This window comes from Dermacentor andersoni, chromosome 8, assembly GCF_023375885.2.
Source record: "Dermacentor andersoni chromosome 8, qqDerAnde1_hic_scaffold, whole genome shotgun sequence".
Classification (NCBI taxonomy): Eukaryota; Metazoa; Arthropoda; class Arachnida; order Ixodida; family Ixodidae; genus Dermacentor; species Dermacentor andersoni.
The window spans coordinates 114975077-114992548 of record NC_092821.1 but is presented as its reverse complement, the minus strand read 5'-3'; the positions used below and the strand labels follow the sequence as shown (position 1 = coordinate 114992548).

General features: G+C 43.3%; 1 protein-coding gene across 1 annotated transcript in view; it reads right to left on the bottom strand.

Moving 5' to 3' along the window:
- Positions 1–1971: 1971 nt before the first annotated feature.
- LOC126529197 (BAI1-associated protein 3-like) overlaps positions 1972–17472 on the bottom strand; it is a 515162-nt gene continuing 499661 nt past the window's right edge. The window contains exon 31 of the mRNA XM_072289849.1: positions 1972–16583. Within this exon, the coding sequence (XP_072145950.1) occupies positions 16498–16583 (86 nt within the window). The 3' untranslated portion in view covers positions 1972–16497. The remainder of the gene's footprint in view (positions 16584–17472) is intronic.

Below are 17472 nucleotides of genomic sequence, written 5' to 3'. Positions count from 1 at the left end.
GAGAATAGAGCCTCAGCCTTGGAGACAGTCGACGCTGAAACCAAGACAGCTTCGAGCCGAATTAGCGAAACATGCCTGGAAGACGTATCTGCGATTTGTCGCCACCTCGCTTCGCAAAGAAAAAGCTAAGAAGGTCGCACATTGTGGATAAATGTTATACTTTTTCCGCCTGCGAACCTATAAAACCACAACACTTATATCAGATGCACAAGTGCGCACCCGGACCAGGACAAATTTTTCTTCAACTGTGAGGCTTTTCTTTCGAGGAAGCCATATGAGTTTCCTTTGTAGCAATTGCTACGAACGTGCGGATGTCTGATTTTCCCTTTATTAAATACTTCTCTCCACCTTGCGGGTTTCCGCAGAACTACTACGTCAAGAAAGTGTGACTGCGTTTTACTCGTGCCGAGACAACCTTTCCGTCGAGTTTCAAGGCATTCTGCTTAGCGCATATCTTTTTGAATAGCAAAGTAGCCTCCATCGTATTGACATCGGTGCTCATTTCTCGAAGATGTCTTTTACGCCGGCCTCGTCGCAACTGGAACGAGATTTAACGCCGTCGTTATCCGCTTGCCTGACTTTTTTTCAGCCATCTACGGAGAGCACTGGAAAACAGTAATCGTGCCGTCGTCGTTAGGACGTTTCATGTTCCCCACCTTGACACTTGCCATGTAGCGAAGACAAATACTGTGCCTAGTGGTGGCACCATTAGGAATGGTACTCGTGTTCCAGTGAAAATGTGTTGTTGGGAGCACGCGCTAACAGGGAGCATCGAATTTTGGCAATTATCCCGGTGCTTTGCATGCGTCACACCGACTCTAAGACTGGAGGCGCCTGTGCAAATGTTTAGGAGGCCACAGCAGGCAATATGTGTTCTATGAATGGCGACCATGATTACCTCCGTAGCATGCAGCCCGCAAAAGCACAGCCTTCGCGATCCATTTCTGTTGCTACCGGCAACCGCCGCGGGGGCGTGTGTATCACACCGCTTATTCTGTAGCAGACAAAGGCGACGTTCGTTTCTTGAAGAATTGCGACCAATTGACCATAGCACGTGTTCGCCCATGGCGGGAAGAAAAACGCTAGGTAGGAGGTCCACGGAACAGTCTTGAAGCTTCTAATCATATTAAATATAAAGGTAGGTTGCTTGGAGAGGGGAGAAGGGACAGGCCTCCCTCCGAGATAGGCAAGCGGTAATTTCTAGCAGCTGAAAGCCCGGATGGAATGGGACAAAGCAGAGCACAGAGCGTGTGGTGAGGACGGCCACGACGAGAGCGTCAGTAAAAGCTACCAAGGACAAAATAATGTATTTCAAGCTTGGATGGCCTACTTTAAAAGAGACAGCGAACTGATCTGCCCCCAGTACATGGGTGGATGGCGTCAGAGGAGCTTGCTTTGACACGGTTAGCTGCTTGACGCGATGCCCTCTTCTAGCCTTTTTTCCTTCCTCCATGTGTTCGCCTCTTTCTTCGCGGCTATCATCGCGTTCTTGACGTTCCTCAGCAAATGGCGGGGTATGTGCGAGCCTGCACCTGGCACGGCGAATAAATTCACATTCGGATGAATCGCTCAAGTCTGCTGGCTTTTTACTATAAGTCGTCCGTACTTTACGACCAACATTTCGCACGTTTAGTCTCATGTAATCGCCTAAGCGAGACCGCGTGGCATGATGGTATAGAACAATGCTGCGTGCGTTCTTCTGCGTGTTCTACTTCGAAATACAAATAGGGCATATAAGGGTAGGATGAGTGTCCTAAAGAAACGTCGATGATAACATTAGCTTTTTTTTATTGTTTTCCTCGTGCAATATAACATAACCGTCCACGTCACCGACTCTTGCTTTCAGAACATAGCATACTGATCATTCGGGTGTTCGAAGAATGTAGTTTTCATCAGGCGCAATCTTACCTTGTTCGCTGCCTGTGAAACTTGGCCCACAGATAAAGACAGGTGATAAGTAGACAAACCAGAAATAATAAAAGAGGTGCCTTTATTACAGCTTTTTCAGTAAACGGGTGATCATTGACCGTGCCCTCGTGTATATATTATAGTTATATATTCATATGTATATATATTTATCATAATATGATGTGTGTACATACAAGCATTCACGATATGATGCAACACGGATAAAGCAATCACTTCCCCAATCACCGTGTACTGTTTATACAGAGATAGTCGTGTGTATGTGTGTGTTTGTGTGGCAGACAGTCACGGTTTCTTTCATCCTACGTTTCAGCACCGTAAAGTGGGTCGTATTAAAATAGGTGTAGTGCTTTGGTAGTAGTAGGGAGAAGGAGAAGAATTCGTCATATAGAAAATACCCTCGGCACGTCGACAAGTGGGCCACAGCTTAGCTTGGAAAGCGTCGAAACGACACCAGTCGCGTTTATACAAGTGCAAAAGACACAGGGCTGACACCACAGGGTCGACTAGTTAGCGACCCACAGAGGAGGCGATAGCGTCGGTTCTTCATGCACCAATCAGCGGACACAGCATTAAAATACAAAAGGTGGGGAATGTTTTCGATGTCCCTGATTGAATCGAAGCTTTTACGCCTAAACAGAAGAAAAACGTGATGAAGTAGCATCGTTTAGGTTTGATTTTCTCGTTCTGTTGTCAGTACTAAAGCAGCCTCTGTATTTCCGAAGAAACGCTTGTCTGAGAGTAGGCGCTCGCTAGTTTTCCTTATTTTTCGCATTCATTAGATTGAGCGTTGTCATCATGCAATCAGTAAATGTAACTTACCGTTAATGCGTTGATTGAGCATTAAATTGACAGACTGAAGTATACGTATTTCGTCAATTGCTGCCAATCGTTGGATTTTCAAAAATAGTGTGGGCCTATCGCTGTCATGAGTAGTCATGTGAATCGAAAATCAGTGTCTGCAGCGACGGATGTCACCATTATCATCATTTGGCGCAAAACAAACAAAATGTAACGTAATAAAGAGTCCGGGCTTCTGTAGTTTGCTTTTTGCCTTCTTTTCAGAGGCCATTCTGTCATCATTGGTTTCAGGTTTGACATACAGTAAATATTTTGCTTCTGATAACATACTGATAGGTCGTGCCATCAGTAGGCTGTTAATCACTGCACTGTTGTCATGATTCGGAAAATCGTGCGAGCTTATGGCTGTAACAAGTAGTTATATCAAGCACGCATCAGTGCATACAACTAAATATGCTCTAAACATATTTTTGACAGTATATAAACGTAGATACTACTTCTTAACGATAGCTTAACGCATATGTAGGAAACCAGTCACCAGAATTACAAACTGTAATTAGCGACTGAAAGAAAAAACACTCTATGAAAGGTTTGAAGCAAGAGGTCTCTCTGAAAAGCCTGAAGGCTGTCAGCGCGAGACAATTTATGTAACACGTTATTGATGCATGTCTCTACTAGTATGGGGCATTGCGTTTCGCACGTCAGTAGACTGAGACGCCTTGTATATCATAAATTCTGTTTCTTTGCAATCACGGAAGCTCTCTACAATACAGCCCCAGTGCATGGTCCAAAGATATCCTTTTTCCACAAGCGCTGCAGATTTGAAAATTCTGTGAGATAAGTATGCATTTTTATGTAGCCTCGCGCACGTTGAAGTACTCTAATTGGAGCGTTGGTGCTGCATTTGAGTGAGAAACTGACGTATTTATAGCCGATGCGCTAATGATTCGGTTTTTATAGTTCTATAGTTGCAAAACACCACTGGAAGGATGTTGGTCGGCACAAACACTTAAAGATACTGGCTCATTACGTGGGTTATCAATGCCAAACTAGGACTGAAACTTCTGAGGCATTTCGGCATACGGCTTGGCAAACAACCGCATACGTGCTTGATGCTTTGCCCCAATTTCGAGAGCCAGTGTCTCCGCGCTAGTATCACAGGTCACCGTCAAAACAGTGATTGAGCTCTCACAAATTGCATGTCGCTCGAGAAAAACAACGCCGGCAGGGTCCCCTCAATAAACAGGGTGCGGTTATTCTGGACATTAACGATCTTCTAGATATAGCATCCACTGATTGCTGAATAAAAATCCGACGCAGATACGCAGGAAAGGATGCCACGTCAGCGGGTGCAAACAAACAAATAAAGAACCTAAGCAATGCGGCAAGCAGTATGTGTGATAAATTCGCATTCGTACAAGATATAAGCGAAGCGCACTTATACAACCTAACGCGGAAGAACGCATCGCGCATGGCGTGGTCAGGATTGAGACAAATCATTCAGAACAACCACTCTAATATTCTACCTTGTCTGAACAAGAAGTCATATTTGGCCATTTCTACAAGCTACGCCTAAAGGTACACAGACAAAAAAAACTGTCGGTACACAGGAGAATTTCAGTCAACTGATTGCAGTGTGTAGACTTAAGCAGCCAGATTTCCAATAAGTGAAACTGCTGTGCCGTAAACATGCTTTCGCAACCTCGCACACGAAAAGGGAAGTGCTTCAAAATGACACTGCGTCTACGGAAAAACCTCACCCTCATAGAGCTCCCACAGCAGATGTGTGCACTATACTCCAAGCTGAGCAGCTGGTGGGAGGAGAAGATAATGCTGATGATCTTAAGTGTCACGTGCCTCGTACGAAATCTCTTAGAGTGAACAGGGTATTAAAGACTGTAATATTCAACAGTGACACTCTCACAGCAGCGAAAATGCAAAACAGACAATCTCCTCGGACGCAGTGAGAATCTCCTTACCAACATTAGCGGCCACCATTTCCAACACTGAACGGCAAAACACGTCATAGTCTATGCGTCACAGCACACTCACAAACGGAAGCAAGCAATCAAAATAAATAACACCTCCGCACACAGCCCGTTCATTTACAGGTATACAGTGAATCACAACAAAATAACATTCGCGAGAAAGGTACACAATACGCACTAATTTGATAAGATAATGGGCCTACATTCGGAGCCTTAGCAATGACTCAGCGCCAATGGTAAGTATAAGTATCACCACACAGAAGCATTGGGAAGAAACTCGTGAGACTCGCATGTAGGTGAGATTTTACGGTAACAGTCCGCCAAGGCGTCCGCATTTCGACAATAAGGGTTGAAAGTAAGGCTGACAATTGGATGTCACACATTTCAAAAGACAGTGTGTTAAAATATTCTAGAAGCTAGAAGCGCTAATGTGTGGACGTGAATGCTATCAGTGAAGATTGCTTATTATGTGAAAGGACATTGGTCATAGCAGAAACGCTTCAGTCGTTCACATTACATGAAAACGATGCATGTAAGAGCAAGCGACGTTAATAGGAAAAATAGTTGAGAACACAGTCATAGCTGCCACTGTCATTTACCAGAACACTATGAAAATGCTCATACAGGAGTGCATTCCCTTTCTCTCACAATACACTGTCATCATTTCAAGATCGTCTTAGTGCCCTGCACAAAGGCAGGGAAGATACCCATAACGCTGACTGCAGGCAGCACAATTTGCTCTAACCATTGTTTCAGCAGCTTTTTCTTTCCCAGTTTTTGATTTGGCATTTTGCGCCCTAGAGTCCAGGACAGACGCACTGAAGTAATGTACGAAATCAACCTCTTACATGGATCTACCACAGAATATGAGCATTCACTAAAATAGACAGCGTGTTTCTTTCTTCATTTTTTGTTCATGACTGCACATTCCGTAATATGATACAAATGTCTAAACTGAGAAACTAAAATAAATCTATGCAAAATCATTAGCCATCAGTATTTACTGTTCTATCCTCTGTTGTCGCTATGTTCTCCAAACTTTAAAAACCTTTACAACTGCAAAAATACACAGGAGCCATCTGAGGAGTTCTCTTTTTTGCTACTTTCATCGACATGCTATTTATCCGTAATCCCAAATGGTCAGTATCGTCTTTTTTGTATCACAAGAAAACGGCATATGACTGCTATGTGTAATAATATGGATCTCGAAGTAACTAAGTATAAGGTGAAAGTGCAAATAGTTTAATAAACTTTGTCGGAGTTTCATGGCCATGTTTTAAGTAGCTAGAATGGATAGCTGTGCTATCAGTCAAAGCAATAGACCGCAAGAAAGAATAATCATATTAACAACGCACGAACGCTAATTCAAAACCGAAACGTTGCATTGTCCCTGTTGAGCCAAAGCCGGTGAGATGAGCATGATCATAACAACCCAACAACCACAAAGAAAAGTGAAGGTCACTTCATGCTGCAAATCCTCTTCTGCTTGGCACTCAAGCAGCTATTTTATGCCTATAAATTTTGTTGAACTTGGAAAATGCCAGCCAACCTTGGCGGGCCCGAATTTCCATAAGTGCAATTGAACTACCAGTTTCAGATGAAGGCCAATTCAGAAGCGCAAAAAACTGGTCCATCATGTGCTGTGCCGGAAGAACTTAGTCCAGGAGCTTTCTGAAGCATGCTCTGCCATGCGGCCGCTCAGTAGTCCAAGCTTTGTGAGCGTTCAGTACTAGGTCGGCAATAGCTCACGAGATATGTAGAAAGGAAATTTGAACGTTGCACCGCTTTCGACCAAATGGACTTTTCGCGACTCTGATTACACGTTTCTTAAGGTCAACGAAACTTAATTACTTTTTTCCGACTAGATCGCGACGCTGGCGAACTTAAGACATGCACCATACAGCCTGCAAGCTCGTATGTCTTACCGCGTATGCGTAACGATAACGAGAAGGCCAGCATCACCTAAGCACTGACAATGTGAATAAAAGTTTGAATCAGCGCCCCGAACCTGCGGCTCTGGAAAAGGAAGTTAAACTCCAACTTTTACAGGTTAATGTCGTTAACTTTCCTTTAGTGGTCCACAACGCCAAATACTTTGAAGACCAGTCGAATGGCAACAATTAGTTATAATAGTTTACTCTGAATGGTTCAAATCTAAAGCCATTCCATGCGCAAACGGCCATTTTTTCTGCGCGCAACGAAACTGTGCGCGCATTTCCAACCAAGCATCTCGTAACTTACCTCATCGCGCAAGCTTAAATGTTAGCGCGTATAATGGGCAGCGGATAAAAAAGTACACTGGCTGACAAAATGAAGGTAATGTATTACTTTTTTTTCGTATCACATACCAGAAGCACGCGCAGTTTTTTTTTTTTTAGTTTTCCTAAGTCCGAAACAATATAACGCCCACGAACACCAGGGTAAATAGACAAATATTAACAAAGATGTTCCCCTCGTTCTTCTTCACATGACGAAACATGCTGCAGGCCTTCAAAGGCAATAGGGGCCACATGTGTGGCGCTGTCGGCGAATTTCAGTGATGTTACGAGTTCGTTCCCGAATAGCAAGTGGACGTTGGAACAATGTGATATAGCCTGGTGTTTGCATGGACCTCGGATAGTTCGTTACATGAACTGTTCTCGGTACACTTCGATAATATAACATGCTGGAGCATTTCCAGTGTCATGACAATTCGAGGTAAGCAAGAACTGTCCTCAACACGTAGTACCAAATCTATCGGCCAATTTAACTTCACAAACTAAAGCCAGAAGCCTACATAAGAACGACAGATTTAAACCGACGTTTCTTTTCACGTGACTTATGCTACTTCGTTACACAGTAATCGACGTACCTAAATCTAGGACAGCAGCATACATGTCAGATGATATGAAAAGCCAGTGTGCTAGCTTTACCAAGGCATGGGGGCGTTGATAAACACTCTTTCTGTTTTTCTCGTACCAAGGGGTAGTGCACAGATGGGAATCATTCTGGAAAATCTCTGCAAATCTCATTCTCTCCATCACCTGAAACTGTTAAAGAGACCAACTGACTAAAAAGTGGGAAAAAGGTTAGTTAAATATGGGTCAATATTTTGTATTCAACAGTGTACCAAACGTGTCACGATTCCTAGGCTACCTGGCAGACTCCGTTGACCCAGGTAGAATCTCATTGAGCCTGTGTGAAGTCATGAGGTCATTGATTGGGAGAAATGACCCACTGTTCAAAAACCCACTCACTTGTTCAATCTTGATCAATGCATTCACTCTCGGAGGTTCTGGTTAATAAAATACTGTGGTTTTGACTCAGATACTTCAATTCAACCTTCTGTTCGATAGCAGCATACAAAAGGCAGAAGAATGACTTGACCTGAATTCTTAGACGGTTTCATCGTGCATTATATCCTTTTTGTGAGCTTGGACAGGAAACAAGATGACTTTTTTAAGTAGTACTCAAATCCCCCAGCCTTATCAAGAAGTAAACAATAAAATAGGATAAAGATACGCACTTGAATGCCGTAGACAAATAGACACTTCAAGGTCACAACAAAAACTCAACAACTTTCAAATATAAGCATAAGGCTCGTCAGTACCAATAAATATTTACAGCTAACTTCTGCAACACTTCCAACGTTGTGAATACGGTTGCAATGTGAGGCCTTGCATATGAAAACTTCTACTGGAAAGGTAGTTTGTACAAATGCAAGCTTATGTTGCGTAAGATGAACTCTTTAAAATGTGCGATTTGCAGAGATTTTCCTCAAACAGTGTTCTAATGATGTGGACACACTCTCCATGTTAATGAAAAGCTACCAATTACTTACTGGACACCCTTCCCCCTCTGATACAAGCTTCACCGGGTGGCACGCCACAGGAGCTCAGTGCTCTGCGACGTGTAGTTTGTGTACCAGTTGAGTGCTCTGACGACGATCTCAGTGAAACACGACACACTATCGCTAAAATTCAAGTGGGCGGCCTGTGTACAATGGCAATGACGCGTGCCTAGAAAGCCCAGAATGGCTTAAGACTATCCTTATTGATGGTTGGTTATGACAAAGCACTACAATACTTCTCTCGCAGCAAGCCTTGGCAAATTTAGAACTGAGGCCACAAGGTAAGGTGCAAGAAACGGCTCAGCCCGGATAGGCTTGCAAAAATGGTTGATCACTAAAAAGCTGATTCTTTGTTTGGGTACGATGCATTCTCCCGCTAAACTGATTCGAATCGCGGGTCCATCACAATTTTTTAAATCTGTCCGCACGGTTCGTTTCACTTCTTACTACCAGTCTTCCGAACAATTATTATTATCATTTTAAATTTGTGCAGGGGAGACTACTAATGAGTAGTGTAATTGCGCCTGAAGTATTGAAGTACGCAGATGTACCTTAAGAAGTTCGAAACAACTCACGTTATAGTTTACAAGCAGCTTTTTGTTCATCATATCATGCCCGACAGCTGGTCCCGATGATCATTGATCGGACTGTCGGCGTGGATGCTACAAGCTCAAGACAGGCGCCATTGACATTTCAAGTCAAACCTCGTGAACTGGAAACTCGGCATTTCACTTGTTTAAATCATGGAATATCGTGACCATGAGCCTCCTTTTTATGCCCAAGCGTAGCATTTACCCACCTTAAGTTTCGACAACATTTTCATAAGAACAAGGAGACTGCAAGCGCCTACTAAGAAGGAAAGTGCATTACCAAATGCACATATTCGGTCACCCCCCATAGCATGTTCCTCATTATCCCGTCATCAATTAGTCTTACCATAGGTGTAAAAGTGTGTGTAAGTCCTGATGAGCTAGCGTGGGGGATGATTGATTCATTTTGTTACATCTTGCAAAATTCTGTGTGAAATTGCATCTGAGCATTTTCGATATGCACGGACAAGATAATTTTGCACTACTTTTATGCTCAGGACAGCACCATTTTCTTTCTCTCTCCATTAAATGTAAGCCTCCAATCTTTTATACTTGTGAGAACACATCCTATTGTACGAATTCCTGCTTCCCTGTACAGTTCTTCTGGAAGCAAACGCCTTCCTAATTTCACCCGGCGTTGCCACCTAATACTCACAGCCAAAATACCGTCAACACTGTGCCTGTCTTCATTGTGCTCAGCCCTTGTTAATTTTACTAAAGCACTGACTGGTAGTAAGAGCAAACTGTCAATTTATGTTATCTCATTAGTTCTCAGCATATAATGAACCTGGCAAAGGAGGCATCTCGTGGCCCAGAATCAAATACAGCAACCGGCTTACGGTGATCGCTCCGGCATTCGTCGCCTCCCATGATCGCTAATTCCTCTGAAAGCCGTCAACAACTCACATCGCAGACGATTCAAGAATGTCGTCTTGGAGGAAACATCGATCGGAAAGTGTCAGTTGCCCACTTCGCCCAGTAGATTGCACATATTACTGCGACCCAACAAGAAATTAAGGCTTGTCAGCACTATACTTTTTGACAGGTGAACGTTTCACATGCCGAGTTTCCGTAATGCACGCGTTTAGACTTGAAGCGCTGCGCTGCCGGCGCAATGGTAACAAGCGTGCTGTCGTTACGCCTCTCGTTTATCTCACCTCACTGCATGCATTGCAACTAATGCGTGGTGTGCCTGTTTAAAAGTTTAATGTTTAAATCTTACATAACAGTAAACTTTATGCTATCAAAAAAGTTATATCTCTCTCTAGCTTTGCGAAATGCAATGGCACTGTTGTAAACGTTCATACTCACTCCATCGAATAACGCCACACGATTATACGGATCGCTGTGTAGGACGTCACATGGCATGCCAGCTTGAACTATATTCTGAGCTTTTACGTGCCGACATCGCGATCTGGTTATGAGGCACACTGAAGTACGGGGCTCCGGATCTCCGGACACACGCTACTCGAGTGGGTTGGATTTCTTTTTGCCACGTCGCCTTATCAGTATATTGGGCAAGCAGTATATGAGAGGTCTGCGCTGTTTTATTAGCTAAGGATTAGGAAAGTGCTTTAGTCGAGAAGAAAACCGTCATCGAACAGGCATTCAGTGAAACAGCGCATTACCTCCCATCCATGACGAAACTATGACGTCACTTTTTTTTTTTTTTTTGTAGTCGAGTTCACGAGCGCCAGCGTTAAGTAGTCGTCACCTACGCCGGCAGCGCACCGCCAGGCCGCCAAGAACATGCCGATGCGTTTGGCTGAAGATGTCGTGAGGACGGGTCTGCGTACAACGTGTGAACACTTAATCACTCACCTATGACGCGGCGTACAAAGTGCAAACGCGGATGACAGACACACGGCTACTCGTTCTACGCGCACAAACGTTTTGGTTCGCGTGGTGTGGGAGGGAGCTTCGCTAGGGTAACAAACGGTGTGGCTGACCGCATCCCTCCACTCTAAACACGCACGGCCGCCGGGCGCCATGAACGAAAAAGGTGGTTGCGGAGTGGCACCAGAAGAGAGAGAGTCAGTTCAGATTGTCCACCAGGGCTACACGTTTTAAAAAAATAGTAGCCCTTACGACAGCACACAGGAGAGTTGCGCAATCCATTCTCCTCAGCTAAAAGGAAAATGGAGCAGTCCGTCATAATACATTTCAAGCCTTTGGCGGTCAAAGCAAATTGCTTCCTTGCTGTGCTCTCTTAAACAAATATTGTGGAAATGATACAACAGAGTTTGTAGCTTCAAGCAAAATATAACATCACTGCAGCATTAAATATATTCGCGTTTATATCCTTCTTGGGGAACAGATCATTGTGAAGAGTTTCACGGGTAAATGTTGCATTCATATTAGTGTATAATGTTTACAGTGCATTTTACTTGTGTGGTAGTTATGTACAGAACTGGTGCATTACCCTTGATAGTTTTTCTCGGGACCTGGTTCTTCAGGCCATGTAAACTGCTTGTTACTTTAAATAAAATATTTTTGAATGATTCAAAATGTTTCAAGGGCCATTGGCTTCTATATTTCTGCGAATCTAGCTTGGAATACTTCTAAAGATGTGAACAAAATTGTTTGGACAGCATAACGTGCATGGTGTTACCCATTAGGTTCCTTGATATGCTTTGAAGTGCTTAACATATCGTTTGACAATGATGGATAAAAAGACGAAAATGTTAAACTTACTATAATGATGTTTGAATTGATAGCCACTTAAATACAAACTTCTATTAAAAATATTGTGAGAAACACAAAGTCCTTTGTTGTCTCCCCCCCCCCTCCCAGACCATGTGGATATTAAATAAATGTCAGCCAGCAGTTAATATGTAAAAATTTTTCCTCCAGTAGATTAACGACTAGTTGTCAAACGATCCGTAAATTAACTGAGGTTTCTAAAATTTATGCATTCAGTTTTAAGATACTGTTATTGGATATGGTAAACCTGCCGAACATAAGGCTTGACAATGAACAGTTACAACAAGCCTAATCATATAAAAATTAGTAACATTAAAACTTCTCCTATAACTAAAGAATATGTTCAATTTGCTGCTGGTATTTTTATTATGTAGCTTCATTACATTCCAAACAATATCGGTGGAAGGTAAATATGAGCAATGCGAATGATGCAGCCTCTAGTATTGTTCAATTCTTACAGCTATTGAGAGACTTTTAGCTGTGTCATTCGTTAGTGCCATCTTGCCAGCCTGTCGAGCAAGCCTCCCACCTCCAGCAACAGGTCTCACAGGTTTTCAAAGAGTGCACTAAGAACTTGTGCACACGTGTACTAAATAAAATGTCTGGTGCACTATAGAGCACTAGCAACTTTTGTCATGCGATAAGTACATTTACTGCAGTACAGAAAGAACTGAATGTCCACAGTCATATTTTGAAGTACAGGATTATGTTCCAAGGTCATCGCTAATATGTTACAAAGCTATCCCGAGTACCTTCATCTTGATATCACTCTTTTACCGCGACATACGGCACCGCTACTAGCGCCTTTGTTGATAATGAATACCGACACATCAAACTATATCTTAGGGCTGGTGTTCCCTGAAGTGCACTTAAAGTGTCAACGAAAACTATGCAAGAAGAATGGCTCGCTGATAAGCAAAATCTGTGTAGTTTCTAACTGTGACCTACAATCATGGTATAAGAGGAGAGAAAAACCCTGTACATTTCGGTCGGTCAATGACTCATTGTGAACAGCTTTTCCGGACAAACTGTGTAGTTCGGTACGTATAGGGGCGTTCGAATCGTGCTGCGCTTGGTGAAGAGCAATAAATAACCCGGTGTGACATGCCAAATGAGAGACGTAGGCAAGTCATGCATTGTGACAAGGCCAAGCGGTAGGTCCACTTCTGACACGGGTCGCCACATTACATATCAAGCCTGGACCGGTGTGCTAGGGGTTAAGCATTATTTACGGAGTGAGCGTAAATTGGGCTCATGCAATTACAGAGTTCTACTACTTTTCTCGTGTTTCTAAACTAGCGTGTAAGGAACAATGATCACTAGCATAAGGGCTGAATTATGTCTCTGTAGAATGTGCTGTCGTCAAAGTATGGTTTGAATGGGTTACGTGGGCCCTTACTAGACCGTTTATCTAGTTTAACGTTATAAAGTAGACCACGTATCTTGGCTGAGAAGTAGCATCAAAAACTCTTCTATTCTATGAAACTCTCAAGCAGGCCTCCAAAGGCGCTGCGATATGTTAGAACGATTACAAGTTTAAGGAGCAACTGCGGCGATGTTTGAAGCATAGGTATCTACCAGTACCTTAGAATAGGATCCTAGAACGAGTGATATCGATTTTGGGGTAATGAATAAATGGCAAGCTTAATGTATGCCAGCGTTTCTCTACGCTAACTGCACGATTCCAAGCCAAGGTAAGAGTGAGTGGTTGTGAGCCACGAGAGAGCGGGAAAGCAGTTCAGCTCACTTACTATCAAACACAAAGCACTCCATGTGTACATGCAACACATGAGACACATTGCCACAGCCTGTTTTTCATGTGATAATGTGCACACTAAAGACTGAACTTAGATTTAGAGGGATCGGGACATGGCCGTCCACTTCTTCTCAATTTATCGTTTAACTAAGCGAATACGAGCCAATATGGTTACGCACACAATAAACTCCGCACTGAGAGCAAATTTTAACCGGAAATGTCAATATCAGACCACTGCCTTTAAGCTCTTTCTGCAGACAACTACTGCCATTGTGACATGCTTATGTGACGTCGAAAAGCGAGAAGCCACTGCTGTATCATCTCATCCGAAACATTTCAAAGATACATACGCGCCGTGCCAAGACAGATGATGCCAACAAAGGCGCGAATGCCTCTCTAGCTGACCGCCAAGACGCACGTGTAAAAACGAAACTATGCGTATACCGCGGACAGAGAGTGCGCACGCAGATCGCACTTCATCTCATCTCTGTGGCCAGACTGCTGTGTAATGCAAGTGCAAGTGCACTATAAAAAAGATATCTTAAATACACATTTTCTGCTGCACTCGTTGCGCTAAAATCTTGCTACTTTGTTGTGGGGATCACATACAGTTTAACACTTAATGAATATTTAAACTCGAACGCTTTGTTTCATTGCCTCTTTAATGACCCTGCGAGGTTAGCCTCTTGTAACACCTGTTTTATTTCCCTTTTTTTTTTCGCCACGAAAATGTGCCCTTCGTAGGGGAACACATGCGGCTAACTCAAGGGAATGTTTAAACTTGTGTATCTACAACTGCATACTAAAGAAGACAAATAATTGCAACTGCATTATGTGGTTCTTGTCATAGTTTTACCTCGTTTTTCAAAAATGTTCGTACTCCTCGATGAAATCACTTTACTTCTCTCCATTTAGGATACACTTGTTCTATTATGAGTGTCAATAACACTGTAACACGCTGTAGAGTATGAGTCGGAGAGAAATGTAAGAAAGCTTCACCAACGCTTCTTTTTGTTTTGTTTTCATACAGTAACATGTTTATCGACAAGCACCTTTCACGAAAAATCTCATTGCAAGCTTACAAGAAAGGCAACCTTACGAAGCATAGGTGTCATGTTTAGTAATGTTTATAAGGAATATTCCACAGCCCTTGATACTCCCACATGCCGTAACTGATTGAAAAATGCTGCTAAAGAACAAAACGATCATTTATCTGACTGGAATCGCTGATCATGTGCCAGTTCGGCATACTACACTACAGGCTGATTTATTTTGGCCCGACTCACTTGTACAAGAACATCTCTGACCTGATGAAAACTGTAATTTACGATCGCATACGATATGTTTGGTAGTAAGTAGACTCTTTTAACTAACGCCTTCTTTTGGCTCCGTATGGAACAAATAAATATAGACATTAACAGTGCAGTGCAGAAACGCCTCTTACTGCATCACCAACAAGCTCGTCAGAGGTTTGGCGTTGCTCAGATATGTTGCATTTGAGAACAAACCAGATATGGTTCCTGATGCCCGAAAAACTACATCTTCTGGAACGTTTTTAATTTCTCTTGACTGCTCTCACGTAGATAAGCAGCCCTTAAATAGCCAACTAGCGCAATCCAGTTTCAGATGCAGAGAACATCTTTATACGACTAGAACTGATGCTTTTTCTTATACACGAAAAAATCGGACCAAAAGAAGGCAGAGCTCTTCAAGTAACACACTTAACAACTTAACCACAAGAAACAGACATGTATCACAACTAAAATGCTCAGAACCTCTAATGCAACAGCACACGTAACTATTCAGTCAAATAGTAAAAATATGATAACCATGGTAAAAGCTCGCGTTTCCATCACACAAATTTTCACCTTGTATGGTGAACCTATGTAAAAAGTACATTGTCGCCAGGCTCATCTAACGAGTCAGTGCCACGAAAGTTTCTAAATTAAAACAAATTAAGTCACCGAAACAGGAAACGCCGTGTTCCTGCAGCAGGATAAGAGCAGTGTCAAAGATTGCAGCAATATTTGAGCCCCTGAAATAAGAAATCTGCTGCCACGATAACCAGAGGTTGTTAAATCTCCGCCATAGAGCCATTGTTCCAGCAGTTGAAATAACCCTATTTACAAAGCAGCAAGTAACCGACTTGTGACTTTGCGACGAAAAGAATTTGCTCGATTGCCACATGCAGCTTCAAGGCAGGAGAAAGACTCGCAAAAAATATTTACCACTGCCTGAAAAGCGTTGGTGGAAAGTTGGCAAGTGCCATAAAAAGGCGGCTGCGAGTTGGCCCACGCGGCTAAGCTAGTGTAAAAGCACGGAGCCTTTGATTCAACCGCCACTTTCTCGTCTGACAGGCCTATCGCCAAGTGCAAAGTACAATCCGCGCATTCGGAACGTTCACGAACTTCAGATGCCAAGTTTAGGCCCAGGCACAATTTCCACCAACGCAGCTTTCGTGCTAGCCTTTGCTACGACAGGCAGGCGCACCGGATAACGAGTAATTAGGCGGCCAGAGGCAGCTCGAACAGACGATCGTCAATGCAGCAGCACAGGCAATAAGACTTAAGCTTGAGATAAACTTCGTTCGGCCAACTCAAGCCTTAAGGGCCTGACGCTAAGCCTAACGCTAGGCCTAACGTTAGGCCTAGAAGCGCATCGCACGTATGACTGCGCGATGACAATTTGTCCAGGATTTCCGGATCACCCCACCGCAATTCGGTCGTTGGGACGAAGTCACCCCAGTCGCATGAACGACACGCAGCCCGACGAGTGGTGAGCGGAGACGTTAAAAGGCGGCGGGGTGAGGCAAGACAGGAGATGATGGCACTTGGTGCGGCGGCGAGGGCGTCTGGTTTGGCGGCGAGCGGGGGCGGCCAGCGTGTGGCGTCGCTGGAGCCCCACTCAGGACTTCCTCTTCTTCTGCTGCCTCACGAATTCCAGGGCGTCCTTGTCCCACGTCCGGCTCTCCAGTGCACCCATAATCTCGTCTGCAACGAGACAAAGCACCCACTTTAGCACCCACTGTTTTGATAGCTCTGTCCAACACAACATATCCATGTTCCCCATTCAGAAAAAAAAAACTGGTGTCTGACCAACTAAATAGATAACTTACTTTGAGTAACCCATCCGGGTTCGTGTTTGCAATACCAAAACATACGTAACTTTTGTCTTGGTCAGGGGCAAGAAAAAATTGCAGCTTTTTTATTGATCTGCATGATGAGACCAGTTTTCGTCGAACATTAATTCTGATTAAGCTGGTATAATGTAGCGATTCGTTTAGGCCGAATGCATTGTTTTTATCATCCACCGCTCAAGACCAGTCGATACTTGTGGTAACGAAGGTACACTGACACTTGGATCACATACGGAGCGCGAGAAAGAAATGACTCAATAGAATCGCTTTATTGTCACAGCCATGGCGTTATTTTAGTCACACTACGCTTAAATGGGCTCTGGAATAAGATTATAGTAATCCGATTCTGTCTCCACAAAAACGCAAACGACCTTCTTTACAGGCCACAGAACTCTTTCCAGCATCGCAACAACATTCCAATTAGGTTTGAATGGCAAATCTAAGCATTTTTTTTTAAAACTGAGACATTCAAGTGAGTCCTAAAAGAGTGCTTCGATTTTTGACACAATGAACATGAAATATCAGTGCCTCAGCGACTGATCCTCATGCCCCGTTAGCGTTCTGTTTAGTATTTCATTAAATTATTTAATTAAACCAAAGGATAAAGGAAACTGAAAGAAAATATTATTTATGCACATTTCACAAGGCAGGTAGGACACACACACGCACGTTCGTTTCGAAACAAAGTTATTGGCATATGTGGTCCAATTACAGAAGCCTTTGTTCCTTGCACACAAAGTCCG